The 21,544-nt window shown below is 47.4% G+C and overlaps 1 protein-coding gene across 6 annotated transcripts in view; it reads right to left on the bottom strand.

The window, feature by feature from the left end:
- Window positions 1-21,544, bottom strand: part of SFSWAP (splicing factor SWAP) — a 90,453-nt gene that overhangs the window by 47,681 nt on the left and 21,228 nt on the right. For all 6 annotated transcript variants that reach the window (XM_509484.9, XM_003314031.7, XM_063786150.1 and 3 more), the window contains exon 8: window positions 423-663. In XM_509484.9, coding sequence (XP_509484.3) covers window positions 423-663 — 241 coding nt within the window. The remainder of the gene's footprint in view (window positions 1-422; window positions 664-21,544) is intronic.

Below are 21,544 nucleotides of genomic sequence, written 5' to 3'. Positions count from 1 at the left end.
TGGTGGCCAACAGCTTGGGAGAGACTCATGAAGCACCCCAACATCACCTGCGTCAACTTTATGAACCTGCATGTTTTGCAAACAACTGCAGCTTCACTGCATACTGATTTTGCCTAGCACAGCTCAACTGAGACTCTGACACAAAGCGCAAGAACAGATGCTGGAGATCTGGGGCCAGCGTGCGACGTGAAATGAATTCAACTTTATAAGTGGTTTAACTTCAATGCTAAAAAGTTTGTGCTACAACCATTTCTGTTTTCCTGTCAACTTTGTAACTTGGGGATTTGGAATAATAACTACTCAGACAATGGGGACCCCTGTATGTGATCCAGATTACAAGCCCCCCATGGAGACACAGACGGCCCCAGTGACTGCAGTGCTGAGTGACTCACACAGCAGGCAGCGGTGGATGCTGCACCTACCTTGTGGTGGTGGTTGTGGAGGTGGCCCCGCTGCTAGTCTCTGCTGTGGTTGGGGGCGGTGGTGGTGTGGTCCCAGGAGGTGGTGGGGCAGTGGTCGTCACTCCAGGGGAGTTAGACACGGTCACGCCAGCAGGAAGGGTGCTGTAGTAAGTAGTCACGTCGATTCCGGGAGGGGGCGGCGCCAGGCAGTAAGTGCCGTCCGGTAGCATGTAGTAGCTGTAATACATGGCTGCCACGGTCGCTGTGGAGACACATTGCCCTGGAGTGAGCATGGCCGGCCACAGGCTGGTCCATGAGTCCACAATGCAGCCACAAGAGCCCTTCCCCCGGCAAGATGCAGCCTTGCCTCTGCTCACTTCCAACCATGCTGTTTTCTAGATTTTTCTGATACAAAAAGTTGTCTGCACAATATGCAATTTAAAAGAACCAGGCAAAGCCACAACACGCATCCAAAGACAGATGGAAAGCGAATGGCATGAGGACATTCAAAGGCACCAGATATGAATACTCTCTAGACAAATTAATGTCCTCCTTAACTTCAAAATGTGCAGGTTGGGAACAGTCTCCTCTCTAGCTGCAACCAGTCATCCCTTTGCTCACACGGCCCACGAAGGCCACCTATGCTCCTAAATGCACATGTGAGGAAATGCCTTTGGCTAGCTCCCCGCGCTGACACCAGCTTTCATTCTCCAGGCACGCTGCTCCCTCCATTCACACGTTAATCCGGAAACCATCCCCTCAGTAAGGCAGCTGCTCCTGGCAACCCTGGCGTCAGCCCCCGGCCCCAGCAACACAGGCTGCGCAGGAATTTATTCAGTAAATAAAAGTTCCCAGGGGCACTGAGGCTGTGTCTGGACCTTTCCATCACAGACAGTGATGTATGCCGTCTTGCCACCTATTCTGTGCACACATGCAGGTATCTGTAGGGTAGAGGCACGCTGTCTTAACAATTAAAAATCCTGTACATTTATCCTTTTTGGGGTTAAATGTTCAGAACCACGAATCACAGAAGATTCAATGATTAATTACGAAATTTAATTTCCAGTCCTGTTGTAGATAAGCAAGTAGTTCTGACTACACAGAGATTTAATTTCCTCTTTATTAGGAGATGGCAAAAATATTTTTCAAATTAAGAACTTTTATCTTCACTTTCAATCAATTCACCTTAAAACAAGAACATTGAAAAACAGTAAAAGCTTAACTATGGTTTCCAGTAATGTATGCTATGCAGAGAAAAATTTCAGAAGTACAACTCAGACTATCTTGACCTTTCCATCTTAGATTGGCGAGGCAGCATAATTCCTATGTGCTGTAGGCATATTCCCCAGCTGCTAATGACTTATTTAAATTAATTATACATGATGAACTCCTAAACCGTTGTTCTCTAGCTCCATGTTACACACCAACCACCATGACACAGAAACAGTAATACTCCAAATTTTCAAAATAAGATAAGTGGGTTCAATGTACTCCACATTATCGTCAACACAGATATATCTGAGCAACATTTCTGAGAAAAGGCCGGGAGCAGGGGATGAGACCCTTGGATGTCAATGGGAGGCTGACAGCAGGGCAGGCACCGTCTCTGAGGCTCCTGCAGCGGCAGGTCCTGTCTTCACTGTCTCTGCAGCCTCTGCATTGAGCAGAGTATGTGCTGGACCAACGAACTGACCTGATGGTCCAACATAGGCTTCCTATCAAAATCAGGAATCCGAATATAAGCATGTGCTTCTGTAAGAGACAACGTCATCCCTGGAAGGGGGGAGCTGCTGCTTCCACCCACTCCCTGCTGGAGCCATCAGGCTACTATGTATGGATGCTTCCTCTCAGCCAGGGCGAAGCCAGCACTCCAGGGGAGAGAGTGCAGCCCAGTGTGTGCTTTGCTCTGGGGAGGGCCAGGCGGAACTGACCCCACTACCGACTGGCTACTGTCAGGTCTCCAGCCTCCCACCTCAGCAGGAAGGACGGAAACCCCATGTCCTGCTCTGGACAGTCAGTCTCACCCCTAAAAAGTGTCCAAACATGTTTTAAACTGGGGCCACAAAGGACGGGATCTGAATTCACAAAAACAAACAAAACAAAACAGTTTATAATTATTTCAACTAGTAGTACATATTATGCAGCTCCAACCTGATACCTGCATTCTTTATGTAACTGTGTAAAGTGCAATCACACTGGAACACAACAGAGATGAAGAAACTGTTTTCAAAGCTGAGCGCCATTCCTTTAAAGAACACGCAGACTGTTAGTCTATATGACCTTCCTGAGCCTTCCATCTTGTTAAATAAAAACGAAGTGTTAAAAAAAACAGCAGTGCCGGCAAAATGGCAGACTGCTCAGAGACTCATCCACTACAAATGTCAAAAATGTCAGCTAATTTGAAAAATTTAGGCTGGGTGCCGTGGGTCACACCTATAATCCCAGCACTTTGGTAGGCTGAGGCGGGAGGATGCTTCAGGCCTGGGCAATACCATCAGACCCCATCTCCAAAAAATAAAATAAAATAAACTAGCTGGGCATGGTACACATCTACAGTCCCAGCTACTTGGGAGGCTGTGGCAGGAGGATGGCTTGAGCCCAGGAGTTTGGGGCTGCAGTGAGGTGTTGATGGCACCAATGCGCTCCAGCTTGGGTGATGGAGTGAGCCCCTGAGCTGAGCTCACAAAAAGAAAAAAAGGCTGTCTGTAGGTGTAAAAATGAAACAAACGCCCAAATCTGAAAACACCTCCAGGGACATCCTAGCCTAGGTCCACAACTTGCTTCAGAGGCTCCACGCTAAAAACCACCCAGGCTGACAATGCTCTGGGCACACCCTTGACCCAGACCCAGGAGATTCTCACAGAGGAGAGCTGTGAAGCCGAGACACGCGCAGCCTCTGTGAGGCCGTCTGCTGCCAGCCACTGCTGCTGTCACCTCTTCCCCACACACACCTGTGATTCCCTCCAAGGTTTTAATCAAATTTGAAAATCATCCTGTCTCTCAAAAGGACTCCAAGAGAAATAAAGTATGTGTTGTTTGATGAGATGAAAACACTTCTCTGTCGGCAGACAGAGAATGTGGGACGTGTCCTATGGCACTGCCATGCTCGGAGGCAGCCCGGGAACCAACACCACAGTGGTTCATGAATTCCGCTACACCGTTCCTGGGTTGCTTCTCCCAGATTCTCACTTCGTAGGGTGTCAGGGATGTGAAGATCTAAGGGAGGACGTCAGATCCATCCTTCCCCAGACACTGTGGCCCTGGTGGGAGGCAGGACGGGCACAAGTCATCTGGAGCAGCCCAGGGCCAGCCTCCCGAAGGGCTTCTGCCGCTTGCCCAGCCCACCCCTTGCCCTGGCTTCTGTTCCCCAGGTCTCTGTCCTTTGCACGGCCTCACAGGGTCTCTGCCTGCCATGAGGCCCCTATTCAGCTTATCTCCAGTGCCACCTCTTTCGGGAAGCCTCTGCCTCCTTGGCAGACTCAGGAGGCCTTTGCTCTGGGCTCGCGTGGGGACCCTGTAAACAACGCCCTATGGCAACTCCTGCGCCACTAGGACTAGTGTGCAGCTATGTTCCCAAGGACTCCATATCTCCAAATAGTGACCACAAAACCTTAGCCGCTCGCACAGCTCCTGGCATGAGCAGGCCCTCAGTAAGTGTTTAATGAGTGAGTTCATGCCAGCTGGTGGCACGGCCTGGACTGCTTCTAAAATGCCTCAGTGCTAAATATCCTGCAGTGACCATGAAGCCGCTTGACATGTGCCGCACACAATGGTGGCACCATACAGCTCACAGAACCCTTTAACTGGACTGAAGCCCTTTAAACTGACTACCAACTATAGGACACAGGGATTTTGTATACAGCCCCTTGTATGTTGTATACAGCAATTCTCGTGAACACTAAATTTTAAGAATTTCTGGACTAGTACAGGGTGACAACAGAAATAAAATCTACAAGCTGGGCTGTAGTCTACAAACTGAAGTCTGGGCTGGCAAAAGCCACATCAGCTTTACAATAACTGTGCCATTACTAGTCATGAACGGGGGAGGGCACAGTGTGCCAAGGGGCTCCTGCTGTCCTCAGGCTGCCACGACATGCAGGGATTCTCCTGGGCTTATAGTGAGGCTACTTCCCGACAACCCCACCATACACTGACAACACCGTGAAGTGGAAAATGCACAGAATCCACCTATAACCCACCGAACACCATGGCACAGCCTCACCTGCCTTAAATGTGCTCAGGGCACCTACAGTAGCTGACAGCTGGATGACATCATCTAACACGAAGCCTATTTTATAATAAAGTTTTTAGTATCTCAAGCATTTTACTGATGTTCTACTGAATGCAAATTGCATTTGCACCATCATCGAGTTGAACCCTCAGTAAGCTGGGACCACATGTATCTTGTTAGGTTTGTTGCTGTTCTTAGGATTTTATATTGAATTTCCCAAAGGGGACTACGTTTTAAACTAAGTTAAATGCTGACGTAATGTTACTCTAATAAACGCTATGAGTACTACGAAAGCCTACTCCAAATAAATCCAAGAAAGAAATTCCAATAGGTACCTACACAGTCCCTAAAGGCAAGTATAGTTGTATGACGAGAACCAAGCTGCTTAAAAGCAGGAAGCACATTTGTAAGTCCTTCTCCAATACTGCCTCCTCTGAAACGTGCAGAGCTACTTAACATAGGTCAGAGAAATCTGCCTAATTATCTCCCAAGGCCCTCTATTCAACTGGCTTCTTGCAAAAATCAGAGCCAGTTCTCTCGTATTCCTGCATGATCTTAATCTCGTGTAAATTTAACACACAGAACAGAACTCCTGTGCTGAGAAGGTTCTTAGAGAGGAGATTGGTGAGCAACCACCTTTCTGGAAGAGCTAAGTCAGGGAGGATGAACAATGTGTATATTAAGAATGAAAATAGGCTGGCCAGGGTGGCTTACGCCTGTCATCCCAGCACTTTGGGAGGCCAAGGTGGGGGGATCACTTGAGGCCAGGAATTCCAGACCAGCCTGGCCAACATGGTGAAACTCCGTCTCTACTAAAAAATACAAAAAAATATTAGCTACTTGGGAGGCTGTGGCAGGAGAATCACTTGAACCCGGGAGGTGGAGGCTGCAGCGAGCTGAGATCAGAGCCAGACTGTCTCAAAAAAAAAAAAAAAAGAATTAAAATAGTTAAGAGTTCTATGGAGATAAGTATAGATATTCTGAAAACACACACCTATTTTAATAAGAAATGTTAAAGAGATGGCCCCTGTGTTTTAGCCAGGCAAATGTAACTAGCTGAGCACATCTGAGAGGCAGGAACAAGCCAGCCTTCCTGTCTCCCAGCTCTCCAGGCATCCAGAGTCAGATGGTGGCCTTGCTGCTCCCACAGCCCCAGGCTCTTCCTCGGCAGCGGCCATGCCTCTCGGTCTCTTTTCCTGGATCTAAATCCTGTTGACAGGAACTCTTCTAAGTTCAATGGCTTTGAATTCTATTTATACTTGATGGCTGCAAAATTCACATCTCCATCCCTGAGCTGAACTTGAACTTGTGCATTAACCACCTACTCAACATTCCCACTGGGATGTCTCGTACATATTTCAAGCCGAATGTGTCCAGAACAGAGCCCCTGATTTCTCCCCATGCCTCTCCTCTGTAGTCCCCCAATGCAGGAGGTGGCCACACCCCTCATCCATCCAGTTCATCTGGCAGACCCCAAGGCTGACGCCCGATGATTCAGCTCTGAGTCCTGCCCTCCAGCTGCAGCACCTCCTGCCCTCCATGTGTACAGCCTCTTGGCTGCTGCCTGCCCCGGGTTTTCCACCCTTGCCTCCACAGTTTCTGCCTGAATCCCTCCCACGGCGACCTCTCTCAACCAGGGTCAAGCTAAGTCCCTTGTCTGGGAAGCCCTCCTGCAAACCCACCTGCCTGCTTCTCCTACCTCATGTCCCATTGCTGTCCCATCCCCCATCCTGCACATGGTAATTGCTGGGCTCACCTGCACTTCCTCTGGTCTCTGGTCACAGGAGGCCTCCCTGTCCCCATGATGCCAGCACTGCTGGCCTCCCCAGAACCCTGGTCCCCTTGTCATGGCCACTTTCTCCATCGCTCTTAGTCACATGTCCACTGTCACTGTCTAGCTCTGCCCTCCAGAACATAAGCTCCATGGCAGAAGGAGGTTTGTCCACTGTGTTCCTGGCATGGCAGAGCATGATGCAAATCGCTCAACGTCTGTACAAGTTACACAGGAGAGAATGGGAACGAGCATGGCATGAGCTTTTTTTTTTTTTTTTTTTTTTGAGACAGAGTCTCGCTCTGTTGCCCAGGCTGGAGTGCAGTGGTGCGATCTCGGCTCACTGCAAGCTCTGCCTCCCGGGTTGATGCCATTCTCCTGCTTCAGCCTCCCGAGTAGCTGGGACTACAGGCACCCGCCACCACACCCGGCTAATTTTTTGTATTTTTAGTAGAGACGGGGTTTCACTGTGTTAGCCAGGATGGTCTCGATCTCCTGACCTCATGATCTGCCCGCCTTGGCCTCCCAAAGTGCTGGGAGTACAGGCGTGAGCCAGCGCGCCCGGCCGGCATGAGCTTCTCCATGGCAGCAAAGGCTCCTGCAGATGGCGGCATCCAGCACCCACATTCTTAAGGAAAGTCATACCCACCCCGCAATTCTAGGTGCTTCCAAACTACCTGTCAAATGGGAAGGCAAAATTAAGGCATTTTCAGATATCCAAGAATTTAAAAAACTTTGTGTTCCTACGTACCCTTTCTTGGGAAACTATTGGAGGATGTGCTCCAGCAAAATACAGAAGCAAACATACAAGCAACAAGAACAGGAAGGAACACAGGAAAGAAAGAGGAGTCACAGAAAAGCACTGGCTACAGGCTCAGAACACTGATGTTCCAGGCGGGGACGGGGGACAGCAAAACCCAGCTGTCAATTTCACCAAATGCACACTGCAAACAAACGACCCACATGCCAGAGAAGCTTGCTCCGCCTGGGTCTAGCAGCAGCAAATGAGGCATCAAAAGTCAAGACTTGCTTAAAAGATGGCACCATTACATGAGTCTACACTGCAACAACGCTGTAGGTCCTCAGCTAGGAAGGCAGCACAGCTCCATCTGAGAACCACCTCTCAAGGGTGATCTTAACTTGCCTGCATTCCCTTCCATTCCTTCTCCACATGCACACTGACTTCTCAGAGATACAAGGTGGGCTGCACTGCAAAGATGATGTGCATGTTCCCAATACTCACCCGAGATCTCCTCTCCAATTCAGGCTAATGGTTCACCAATATATGCAGTCATCTGTAATACTACGCATGTACATGTATTAGTGTGTCATACAGAACATGCAATATGTAGCAAATTTCCCAGACCATAACCGATGTTTGTTTATTTCCATTTAATTTTCAAGCTGGATTCTAGGAGGAAGCCGCTGAGAGCAGATTTACCCTAGCAGGGCTGGTAAGCCAGGAAGCGGCCCGCTCTGAAGCCCACAGCCTGACCCGCTGCCAAGAGTCGCCATTCCCTGCAGGCTTATTCGGCTGCTGGATGGATGTCAGAATAAATTGTTTTCATGGCAATTCCACTATTTAATGTAAAATTCTAAAATACTACTTTTTTTTTTGCCAAAAAAAAAAAAAGCCTTACTAAAAGTTTCATTACCATCTGAAGATGCAGATCCCTGAAACAGGTATTTTTAGGTCCTTTAGACTGTGCCAGCCTGCCTGATTTGAGAATCTTACTCTGCCTACAGTTAGAGTGCTGCCTTATTCACAGTGAAGACCTGCACCCCAGGAGAGGTCCACATTCTATGCATGTAAATGTCAGGCATTGACAACACGATTCAAGAATAATTGTTTTTATTACTGAATTCTGCATTCTCAAGAATGAGGAAAGTGCCTAATACACCCAGGGGATGTTAGAAACCTTCAAGGTCCTCTAGAAGTGAATGAGAGAAATCAGGGCGGAGAAACTCTTTCTCCTTCTGCAAGTTTCTCTTTTCCACTCAATTATCTCCATTCTCATGACTTCTGACTTCATCTCCTGAACTCAGATAATTTTCAAGAATTCCTAAAAGATCCCTTCTGGCAATTGTTTGTTTTAGGCAGGGTGGTTATCTACTAGCTCTCTATAACATAAATCTCATATTGCAAGAATAAAAATGGTAAAACAAACCAAAAACTCCTTAAGATGTAAGCCCACAGTTTTTAAGAAAATATGATCTTCCTTCCCATCCTCCCAAATACTTAAAAGCATTTATTATTTGGTTCATCACACATTGTGTCCAAGTATTTTCCAACTGAGATAAAACTGGTATGGTTTGGCTGTGTCCCCACCCACATCTCATCTTGATTAGTAACTAGCACAATTCCCATGTGTTGTGGGAGGAGCCTGGTAGGAGATGACAGAATTATGGGGGTGGGTCTTTCCTGCACTGTTCTCATGTTAATGAATGAGTCCCACAAGATCTGATAGTTTCAAAAACAGGAGCTTCTCTGTACAGCCTCTCTTCGCCTGCCGCCATCCATGTAAGACATGACTTTTCTCCTCCTCCTTGCCTTCCGCCATGATTGTGAGGCCTCCCTAGCCATGTGGAACTGTTAAGTCCATTAAACCTCTTTTTCTCTCCAGTCTCAGGTATGTCTTTATCAGCAGTGTGAAAATGGACTAATCCAGTAATTTGGTACCAGAATTGCGGTACTGCTGAAAAGATAACCCCAAAATGTGGAAGTGACTTTGGAACTGGGTAACAGGCAGAGGTTAGAACAGTTTGGAGGGCTCAGAAGAAGACAGGAAAATTAGGGAAAGTTTCGAACTTCCCAGAGATTTGCTGAATGGCTTTGCCCAAAATGCTGATAGTGACAGGAACAATAAGGTCCAGGCTGAGGTGGTCTTAGATGGAGATGAGGAACTTGTTGGAAACTGAGGCAAAGGTGACTTCTTATGTTTTGGCAAAAACACTGGTGGCATTCTGCCCCTGCTCTAGAGATCTGTGGAACTTTAAACTTGAGAGAGATGATTTAGGGTATCTGGTGAAAGAAATTTCTAAGCAGCAAAGCATTTGAGAGGTGACTTGGGTGCTGTTAAAGGCATTCAGTTTTATAAGGAAACACAGCATAAAGGTCTGGAAAATTTGCAGTCTGACAATAGAAAAGAAAATCTCATTTTCTGAGGAGAAATTCAGGCTGGCTGCAGAAATTTGCATAAGTAACCAGGAGCCGAATGTGAATCCCCAAGACAATGCAGAAAATGTCTCTAGAACATGTCAGAGGTCTTCATGGCAGCCCCTCCCATCACAGGCCTGGAGGCCTAGGAGGAAAAAACGGTTTCATGGTCTGGGCCCAGGGTCCCTGTGCCGTGTGCAGCCTAGGTACTTGGTACCCTGTGTCCCAGCTGCTCCAGCCATGACTAAAAGGGGCCAAGGTACAGCTTGGGCTGTGGCTTCAGAGGGTGGAAGCCCTAAGCCTTGGCAGCTTCCATGCGGTGTTGAGCCTGCAAGTGCCCAGAAGTCAAGAACTGAGGTTTGGGAACCTCCATCTAGATTTCACAGGATGTATGGAAATGCCTGGATGCCCAGGCAGAAGTTTGTGGCAGGGGCAGGGCCCTCATCGAGAACCTTTGCTAGGGCAGTGTGGAGGGGAAAGGTGAGGTCGGAGCCCCCACAGAGAGTCCCTACTGGGGTACTGCCTAGTGCAGCTGTGAGAAGAGGGCCACCATCCTCCAGACCCCAGAATGGTAGATCCACCAACAGCTTGCACCGTGCGCCTGGAAAAGCCACACTCAACACCAGCCTGTGAAAGCAGCCGGGAGGGAGGTTGTACCCTGCAGAGCCACAGGCGCGGAGCTGCCCAAGACCATGGGAACACACCTCATGCATCAGCGTGACCTGGATGCGAGACATGGAGTCAAAGGTCATTTTGGAGCTTTATGATTTGACTGCCTTGCTAGATTTTGGACTTGTACAGGGCCTGTGCAGCCCCTCTGTTTTGGCCAATTTCTCTCATATGGACGGTTGTATTTACCCAATGCCTGTACCCCCATTATATTTAGAAAACAACTAACTTGCTTTTGATTTTATAGGCTGGTAGGCAGAAGGAACTTGCCTTGTCTCAGATGAGATGTTGGACTGTGGACTTTGAGTTAATGTTGAAATGAGTTAAGACTTTGGGGGACTGCTGGGAAAGCATGACTGGTTTTGAAATGTGAGGATGTGAGACTTGGGAGGGGTGAGAGGGGATGATATGGTTTGGCCATGTCCCCACCCAAATCTCATCTTGAATTATAACTACCACTATTCCCACATGTTGTGGGAGGAACCCGGTGGGAGGTGACTGAATTATGGGGGCAGGTCTTTCCCGCATTATTCTTATAATAGTGAATGAGTCTTATGAGATCTGATAGTCTCAAAAACAGGAGTCTCTCTGCACAAACTCTTTGCCAGCTGCCATCCATGTAAGACATGACTTGCTCCTCCTTGCCTTCTGTCATGATTGTGAGGCCTCCCCAGCCATGTGGAACTGTAAGTCCATTAAACCTCTTCTTCTCCTCCTCAGTCTCGGGTATGTCTTTATCAGCAGTGTGAAAACAGACTAATATAAACCACGAGGCTATCCATATCACAACAAAGAATGGTTTCCAATGATCTGTTAATGGGTTCTTACATGCCAAGACCTACAATAAAATCACTTAACATGCAGTCCATCACAACCACACTGTATTTTGTTGTAACCTCCAGACGACCTAGTATCTTAAAAAAAAAAAAAAGTCCCCCAACAAGAGAAGACTTGTTTTGACATCACCAAATTGGATTAGGGAAACCTGAATGACTTCTGTAGTGATGCAAGATTACTCATTTGTCAAACTGGGAAACTACCAAAATGAATCCGTTTTGGGCATTTAACCAGCTATTTGGAATTTTAGCCCACTGTGCTTAAAAGTCACCTCTTTCTGGCAAATAAAACTTTCCTCTAGAAAAAAAAAAGCCTGTCTCTAAACATAACTTACCATTTTCATCAGTGACCCTCAAAGTAAAAAGCTTTCCATTTTTAATGCTGTACTGAGGTTTTGAAGACTTCTTACATAAAAATAGGTTCCAGAGAGTTGTGGGTAAAGAGAGCAAGTGGCTGAAGTGAGACCTGGGCCCCACCATGGAAAGAAGCAGGTGGAAATGCCAATGACCTGCCGTGGGGATATTGACAGTGAGGAGAACGGGGCTTGTGGACCTGGGTCCCTGCCTGACACATATGCTGTGATACTCAAGAATGTCTCTCCCTGTAGTTCCCTCACTGGGGGAAGGAAATCCAATCTAGGACATTTTTAGAATCTCACGAAAGACAGCAGAGGATAGGTCTTCCCAAGAAGGCTGTTGGAAGGGAAGAAAAAGGAGCTAAGAGAAGGTGAGAGAGCATCAAGGAGAATCCACCCACACCAAGAACACACAGGCTTGCACACCAGGGAAGAAGGAGCACCAGATGGCATGAGACCCTGCACACGCCCCCAGGAAAAGCAGCGGAGGGAAGTAGCATGGCATGTGAATGGCATCTCAGGCTAGAGGAGCATGTGACCCGAGGAACCTTTGAGCTCTCTGAGCCACAGATGAATCTGGGAAGACAGGAATTCAACAAAGCACAAAAATAAGGTAACATAACCAAATGCAACAGAGGGGGAGGCTGTGAGGCAGGGTCCAGCAGGCGCTCTCCCTGTTCTTGTACAGCCATCAGCAGAATGGTGTTTACTGTTTTTTTTTTTTTTTTTTGGACAGAGTCTCGCTGTGTTGCCCAGGCTGGAGTACAGTGGCACAACCATTGCTCCCTGCAGCATGGAACTCCTCGATGCCCTCCCCTCTGCCAACCCCCACACCTCACTCTCCCCAGCAGCTGGGACCACAGGTGTGCGCCATTATGGTCACTTAATTTTCTTAATTTTTTTTTGTAGAGACAGTCTCACTATGTTGCCCAGCCTGGTCTTGACCTCCTGAGCTCAAGAGATCCACCTGCCTTGGCCTCCCAAAGTGCTGGGACTATAGGTGTGAGCCACCATGGCTGGCCTGGTTTTTACATTTTTAAATGGTTGAAAAAATACAAACAAACAAAATAATATTTTATGACATCAAAATTGTATGAAATTAAAACCCTAGGCTGGGCGCGGTGGCTCGCGCCTGTAATCTCAGCACTTTGAGGGGCCGAGACAGGTGGATCACGAGGTCAGGAGTTCCCAGCCTGGCCAAGATGGTGAAACCCTGTCTCAACTAAAAATACAAAAATTAGCCAAGCATGGTGTCGGACGCCTGTAATCCCAGCTACTCGAGAGGCTGAGGCAGAGAATTGCTTGAACCCAGGAGGTGGAGGTTGCAGTGAGCTGAGATTGTGCCACTGCACTCCAGCTTAGGCGACAGAGTGAGACTCTATCTCAAAAAAAAAAAAAAAAAAAAAAAAAGAAAAAAAAAAGAAATGAAAAGTCTTGTATCCATCAATTAAGCTTTAGTGAAGCCCTGCCACACTCATGGGTCTACGACCATCTGCAGCTGCCTCCACACCCCAGGGACAGAGCAGGGGCTGCATAGAGGCTGGGCAGCTGCAGGGCTGAAGACATGCACCTTTATATAGAAAGGGTGTGGGGCCCTGCTGTAAAGCTTAGAAAACCAGCCAAGGATCCAAACAATACCATTGCAAAACCAATGGAATTTAAACTACAAGGAATAAATAGACATGGCTGAAAAAAGTCGCTGACAGGGAAGATGGACACAGTCCTGCTGAGTGCCAAAGAGAAACACAGGGAGCACAGGCTCGAAGAAGAAAGGTGACCAGAACCAAGAGACTGTGTCCTTCAAGCAGAGGCACCAATGTGTGGGACAGGAAAGGTGCTCGAGGCACAACAGAAAAGAACTTCCCAGAAATGAGAACTGAATCTTTGACTGAAAGGTATACAATACAGTCCATGAAAAATGGGAAATTAAGTTAATAAAAGTTAAGGGTAAAGCAAGACTTCCTCAGATGTGTTGGGTCAGAAAGAGCATCCACCTCCCAGGGCAGGGTAGGGAAGACAGGGCTGGCCTCGCCCTTTCCACAGCAACGTTCAATTCCACTTCTGAATCCTAGGCAAGCGACTCGGTGCATCGTTCCCTGCAAATTGCTATTTATGTTAAAAGGCAGCTGAGAAAGATTTTCAAGCGTGAAAAAACTCAGAGAGCAGCATAGGAGCAACGAAAGCAAACCAACCAATGAACAAACCCAAATAGGTAGTCATGACCCATCCAGCTACCCCGGGCCACCCTGCAGTGGAAAGGACAGCGTCAGATTCTAGTTCCCAGAGATCTGAGAGGCCCACAGCATTACCCAAGAGCTTTATACCCAGACAAGCCGTCCTGTTCACATAAAGGTCAAAGGCAGGCATTTTTTGACAGGCAGAATTCATGAACTACAGCCCTTGTAAAAACGTACTTGTTTATGAAATTCAAATGATCAAGAAAAGATGAATCGAATAAATAACTCAAAAGGAGAAGCTGCAGGGAAAAAACAAATCCAGTCAACCATAAAACTAAAAGTAAGCAACTGGGGGCTGGGCGCGGTGGCTCACGCCTGTAATCCCAGCACTTTGGGAGGCTGAGGCAGGTGAATCACGAGGTCAGGAGATTGAGACCATCCTGGCTAGCACAGTGAAACCCTGTCTACTAAAAATACAAAAAATTAACCAGGCATGGTGGCGGGCGCCTGTACTCCCAGCTGCTCGGGAGGCTGAGGCAGAAGAATGGTGTGAACCCAGGAGGCGGAGCTTGCAGTGAGCCGAGATTGCGCCACTGCATTCCAGCCTGGGAGACAGAGCGAGATTCCATCCAAAAAAAAAAAAAAAAGCAACTGGGGAATAATAGAACGCAAATACTATTTATAAACTCTCATAATATAAAAATAATATTTCTATACTTTAAAGGAACCAAAGTCAAAGTGATAAATATAGTATATTGACTATCCTACTCACTCTTAAATAAATATATTTCTATATCAGCATATTCAAATCATTTTAAATGGTTACAAAACTAAGAAGCACTCATATCCTAGCGGTGGCAATGCATATTGACACAATGTTTCAGAAGGCAACTGCTCAGTCACTGGTAACACTTTAAACAAATGCATATACTCTTTGACCTAGCTGTTTATTTTCTAAGATTTTTATCTTGCATATAGAATTATACCACATTAGTGCTTAAAAGTAATAAATAATTGGCAGGGCACAGTGGCTCATGCCTGTAATCCCAGCACTTTGGGAGGCCAAGGTGGGTGGATCACTTGAGCCCAGGAGTTTAACATCAGCCTGGGCAACATAGCAAGACCCTCTAAAAATTTATCTAAAAAGTCAGCCAGGTGTGGTGGCACATGCCTGTGGTCCCAGCTGGTCAGGAGGCTGAGGTGGGAGGATAGCTTGAGCCTGGGAGGTTGAGGTTGCAGTGAGCCAAGATCACGCTACTGCACTCCAGCCTAGGTGACAGAGCGAGAGACCCTGTCTCAAAAAAAAAAAAAAAAAAATGTTCATTACAGCACTGGAAAAGTAGAAATAATTGGAAGTCACAAATAATCAAATTATCAATTAATGGAGGGCTGTTTCATAATAAATCTATACAACAGGATACTAGGCAGTTGCTACAGCTAGAAGAGAGAGATACACATGCACTGTTAATACAAAGATGTTCGAGATATATTAAATGCAAAGAAAAAGTTGAATAATTCCAACAAAAATCAGGAAAAATACACAGTTTTAAAAAATATCTACAAAGACAACCTCTCAATGTTCTCCTAACCTTTTTTCAGAACTGAATTCTTTAGGCATAAAAGAAACTTTCATCCGAAGTTCGACAGTTACTTCATTTTTAGATTGCAGGCTCTTCTGTTTAAGTAAAATTAAGTTTATTTCCACTTTAACATAAGTATTTCTAGAGACACATCCAACATTTTAATTGATATTCGTGCATAAAGATGATCTTTGTGTTCCACAGATAACAAGCTTCTTTCTTTCCTTTTTATTTAGCACGATGACCTCAGTGTTTTCCACTTTGCTAATGATGTTCACTAATGGCTATTTCTGGATGGTGGAATCCTGGGTAACATTTTTGCTTTCTTCCTTCTTCTCTTGACACACAATAAAACCATTTTTAAAAATGGGTTTGGAAAGTAAGTAAAGAACTTCAAAGTCATGATGTGCAGGAAAAATATACCATAAACAGCAAAGGCACATTTAAAAAACAGGGATAGAAGCAAGAAAATATCTATAGTAGCCACGCGCAATGGTTTAATTTCACTTCAGATATTTATAGAATATTAAGAAAAACTGAGTTGGCATTTTATTAAAAAAAACCCACAGGCTATCACAGTGGGCAGCATTTCACTATGACTACCTCCTGCATAATTACTTTTATTTATTTATACTCTTCTATAAGGATTTATAGCTAAATAGCAGAAGACAAGTAATGAAAAATAAAGAGCATGAAAAGTAGTTCATTGTCAGGAAAATTAATAAATGAAATAAATTGTTAGTTTTACACATCTATATTTAATGAGCTTCTAGAAAAATTATTTTATACACATATTTTATATATATATAAAATTCTGCTGGACTTTAAGGAAAAAAATAGATGCTTTTCTTCCCAGGCTGCCAAAATGTAGGAAAATCTCCATCAGTAGGAAGTAAATAAGAAAGAATGACTGAGTATATCCTAAGGTGATTATTAAATACCCAGCGTATGAAAGCCAGAAAAGCTTAGTGACCCAGCAGCCTCCCACGAGACACAGCAGTACTGGGTATGCAAGTCTCTACGGGGGAAAGATGTTACGGGGGCCACTTCCGCCTAAACAAAAACACACTGAGCTGATGAAACAAAATGATAAAAGCACGTATTATTAAAATACAGACTTGTAAGGAATTAACTCAGGATACCAGTTTAGTCTCAAAATAAGCACCACGTCAATCTGCATGTTTTGAGAGGGTGACGAGTCACGCTGAAAAAATGCAAGCAGCGCAAACGGACAGGTGAGTCAGCCACTCCTGTCTGCGACCTCGTCCTTCCAGTTCCCCTCTCTGCTGGCCACTGGTCCTTCTTACCTGCCCTTTTAGGTGCTGATACAGAAGCACTACAGACACTTCCCTCCCCTTCCGACGTGAACGGACTGCCTCGTGCTGCCCTCCCCTTGAGTCACCTCGCCTCCACCCTCAGGAAGAGCCATTCCGGCGGGTGGCCCTGCAGCGCTCGGGCCCTGGCCCACCCCCAGAGCTCCGCAGCCCACCGCGAGAGCACACCAGAGGGACTCCATTAGTCCTCCACCGAGGATGTGGGTCGCCTCAGTCTTTTGCTACTACTAAAACTGTACTATGATGAGTATCTATGTGGCTATGTTCACCCATATACTAGTAAATGAGAGCAGACATCCTGGGTTGGAGGCACGTGTGTTTTAGACTGATAGACTGCCCGCTGGCCCTCCACAAGTACCACATCGCTGGCACAAATCTACACCCCCACCGACAATAAACGTCTGTCACCTTTTCTCTGCTTGAGTGACAGCTGAAAAATGGCACTCCATTGTAGGTTTCGTCTGCATTTCTTTTATTTAATCTCTATTATTAAGCTACCCAAACTCGCATATACAAAATAACATTCCAACAGCCTAGAAATCTCCGTCTTCTCCTAAGTCTTAGACCTGCACAGTGTTCTGTGTGCCTATGAATGCGCTCCTTTCTACTGTAACACGAAGCCTCACATCCTAACATTCGCTGGAGCTGAGCTGAACCAAAGCGCTGGGCTGGAGGGGTGTTTACTACGGATTTCAGGTTCTACGGTCGGCGGACACGATGCCTGTGAGCAGGCAGTGAGGGTGAGTCTTTAAAAACCGTATGGGCATTTTTACCTCTGAATTATTCACACTGCAGATCTTTTTTCTACTAGACTATCAGAATTTTTTCCTATTTGATTGTAAAAGCTGTTTAGACATACAGGCTTTTTTTTCCCCCCTCATTTTTAAAAAAATTAATTGAATATAACTGCTGGCTGAAAATAGATGATTCTTCATTCTGCTGAAGCATCCTTACTTTCCTAAGAATTTCCACAACTGGCATTTACATCTGGAAGTGATTCTGATACTGGGTGAAAGTGAGGCTCTTATGTGATGTTTTCCAAGTAGCTCTTTGTGTCTTAGAACACCCCTTCCTGTTAGCTTGGTGTTTCCTTTTCTCCGTCCTTATTTTTATTTGGATCTGTTTTTGGGGACTCATTCATCCCTTCCCACTGCAGGGCCTGTGGATTTCTGTGCTGGTGCCGCCTTGTTTGAAACACTGCAGAAGCTCCCCGGCTGGACTGGTGGCTCCATCTTGCTGCGTTGGCTGGTGCCATGACAAACACCAGGGGAGAAGGGGCGTCTCTTCAGAAGCCTGGGCCTTTTTGCTTTTAACAGTAGAGTCTCTCTTATTTTTTCCAGTTAAACTTACTGTAATTATGTGTTTGATGAAAATTTATGCAAACATAAAATTTGAGTGAGAGATGAGAATTATCATTTCTGTGAAAATGAAGCTGAATACTTTGAGAAGATGGATAAAAAGTCAGCTGCTTTAAAAAGCCATAGAGCAACTCCAGGAGGGAGAAGTAACCACGAAGTCCTTGAAATAATATAAGCCCGGCATCACTTTACAGAAACCCAGACTGGAAGTCAGGGCTCTGCTCGCTGCGTGCAGCTCACGTGAGGACCACAGGACGCCAAGACCAAGGGAACAGCAACAGACGGGCTGGGGCCCAGCATGTGTTCATGGTTTGGGTCCACACACAGCATGTGTAGACCTGTTTTTAACCGCCTATTTTGCTTAAAGTGCCAACTATGAGGCTTTCGATGGCAGCATCACACTTTACAATCGTGTCTTCCCTTTATCATCTGTTTCTCAAACTCTCCCTGGGGTTCACAGGAACAATGGGAAACCTCCAAAATGTTCCAGAATTAACTGGTGTCCCATTCAGAATACGATAGAGTGCTTCTGTTATTTAAATTAATACCCTAATGGTACAAATGGGAAAACTGAGGCCTAGAGAAGCAAAGCAAAGGGCTCAGAGTCATCCAGCCACAACAAAGCCCAACTGCAAAGGCTGTTCGTCAGAAAGCGCGCATAAATCTTCAGGCACGGGCGTGTAGGGATGATGCACAGCCCATGGCTACGACGGCTCTCATCGCGGGGGGAGGTTGTGGGGACTTGATTTTTGGGCTTTTCTGTCATTTCCAAGTTTCCCTTGTCCCCCAGACCCAAATACTTGTCACTGCTTTCAGCCAGGAAAGCCTCTCGCCAGCTCTCTGGAGAGTCCGAGTGCCTGTGGCCACATTGCTCTGCTGCTGCCTCCCACTTTTGTGACTGTGTGGCAACAGCTTGCTGCTAAGGTTATGGTATGAGCGTCATCTTCACGGACAGTCGCTTCCGGCCTGACCTGTCTGTCTCTCGGAGCGGGCCCCCCGTCACTGCCCCACCCCGCCCCCATGCGCCATGCCGGCTGAGACGGTATCTGCGGCTGCAGCAGCAGCAGCTCCGTCGTGTTCCAATGCCTGCTCCTCAGCATACACGAGCGTACGTAGACGTGCGCACGCAGGGAGAGCTCGTTCATCTCACATGTCAGTTGGATCCAAGGGACCTGTGCAGGTGATTTCTCCCAGGAAGCACCAGGTGCTTTTGGAACTTCCGCTCTTCACTTTTCTGAAGTTACTCGGTGAATGTTCCTGGGAGCCCCGTGGCCCCTTGGATCGAGGTGCAAGGAGCACGCTGGCTAGTAAGACAGTCCCAGCCTTTGCCTCACGGAGCTCCGGGTCCACAGGGCATTCAAACATGCACAAGCCCACACATGTCTGTGTAACTCAAAACCGTAACAGGCTCTAAAACAGAAGTGTGGTAACACAACAATGGGGCCCCGGCTTACAAGCAGGGAGTGCGTGGGGTGGGCGGCTGCCTCTCTGACCTCCTAGTCACTCTCTTTTTGATCTTAAGTCCTCTTCTCATTTCTCCTGCACATTCATTTTAAGTCCTCTTGGGTAAGATCATGGTTAGCCAAGACATTCATTCTTGTCTTTGTAAGAACCCAAAGTCTGTAACTTTGCTATTCTAAGTTGTGAGGAAAAACATGAATCCAGTGTGTGGGCCCTGTCCTACATACGAGCCACACCCAGCCCAACGTCAGCCTTCAAGTCCTCGAGGGCGGCAGGAGCCAGCGATGAACACGCTCTCTGTGCCAGGGGCCACCTGGCGTCCACCACAGCAGAGGCTCTGATGCTTCCCCAGCCTCCGCTGCAGGTGTCACTGTCACCTGAGCTGTTGGGTCTCAGTGCTACAGGGTGGGCACTCACCTAGGACAGAAGAATAGTTCCCAAATGATGGTGGCAAGCCACACACAGGGCACTGACCTGCTCCCATGTGTCACTCTGCCCCAGGGGGGGCTCAGGGCTCCCATGTGTGTGTCTGGGGTCTTGTTTGTATCTAGGAGGTAAGTCATCTGGAGACCACGCCCTGGAGGATGAAGCTGCATGGGGAGTGGAGGGGCAGGTGCCAGGACCCAGGCATGGGAGGGCTGCTGCACTGCGGCAGGAAGACAAGCCTGAACACACACTCTGCACACCTCGGGGCCCACCCCTGACTGTCCCCCACCTCACCAAGCCTGTGACTCCAGGGTGGAGTCCTCTGTGCCTGTCCTGAGGGGACTGTATGGACTGCTGTTTCCTTCCGGGCTGTCACAGATGCTGTGACAGGCCTCCTTCTCTCTCCAGGAATACGGCTGCAGTCGGTGAGCCCCCAAGAAACACAGTGAAGAAATCCCCCGAGAACATGGAGCTGCGCCCACCTCCAGCCTTGGCTCCACTGCTCAGAGGCAAGGAGGAAGCCCTGCTCCTGTGGCCCTCTGAGCGCTGGGGCAGTGCAGGCAGCGTCGCTGCCTGGCTCTCAGGATGCATGCCGTGCTTTATGATCGTGAAATTTCCTCCTACAAATGACAAACTGCCGCTCCCTGCAAAGCTGGACTGCAAATCCTAAGACCCTCAATGTGAAAGGCGCCTCATAGGCCTGCCAATCCACCCCTGGCTCCACAGGTCAGGAATGGGAGGAGGAGGAGATGGCAGAGACACACATAGGAAAGTTCTCACAGGGCAGGGTGAGGAGCTCCTGACGATACGCACCTGCCCAGTAAGTACCAGGGAGACCGCGCCATCCCCCGCCCGCTCTCATACAGCTGACGTTTCAAGTCCATGGCCAAAATGTCCTTTGGCTTGTCTCTGGTGTCCATGGTTGGCAGTGGTCTGAAACGCGGGCCACAGGGCTCTGGTTTCACTGTGGGGCATGATTCTCTTCATGCTTTAAATCACGCCTCCTCCCTCACATGCAACTCCTCTGTCCTCAGGAAAAGTAACTGGGTGCTGTGGAAGCTGACGTGCTCCAAGGACACTAGCCCCGCCCTTTTCCAGACCCCACGGGGCCCCAGGTTTGCCCCAACTGAGAGTCTCCCAAAATGTTATCAGTAATGTTAGTAATTTTCCAGACAGCTTTCTCTCCAGTATCCTACTAGAGTACTTCCCAAGTGCAAAGCCCACAATTTAAGCCCTCTTCTGAAAATTACTTCAATGCCTCTGACGGTTGTGCCTTCTCTGTAGAAAGCTGGCTGTTTAAGAAACGAAGCTATGCATGCCCAGAGCATGGAAAATCACACATTAGAGATACAGGAATAACAGGCTGTATATGCAACCCCATGGGACAACACTTCTGTGAACACACTGGGTACATTAGGCGGAGACGAGGAGCAAGCCGAGAGCAGCCAAGGGCAGCAGAATCCGCAGACCTGCTTCTCAAGCTCTCCTGAGCAGGGCTGGGTGTGCCCAAGACAGAAAGGGGCCCCTCAAACCTTCCTCTGTGCTGGCTGAAGCAGGAATTTCAAAATAGCCCACCAACCTCATACACTACATTCACAAGGCTCATCAGACAGAGCCCATGAGTTAAGGTCTTTTCTTGAAGCAACTCAGCAACGTCCTCACAACAGTCTGAGAAGGAACTTCGGGAGATCTGTACAGGCTTGGGCTTGCCACAAACTCAGGCCAAGCCATGGGCTGCTCTTGTCCTCACTGTCCGGCATTTCAAACGTTACAGTTATTCTATGAAC

Source organism: Pan troglodytes, chromosome 10 (genome assembly GCF_028858775.2).
Source record: "Pan troglodytes isolate AG18354 chromosome 10, NHGRI_mPanTro3-v2.0_pri, whole genome shotgun sequence".
NCBI lineage: Eukaryota > Metazoa > Chordata > Mammalia > Primates > Hominidae > Pan > Pan troglodytes.
Note: the sequence above shows the minus strand (reverse complement) of the source record. Positions and strands in the feature narration are given on the sequence as shown.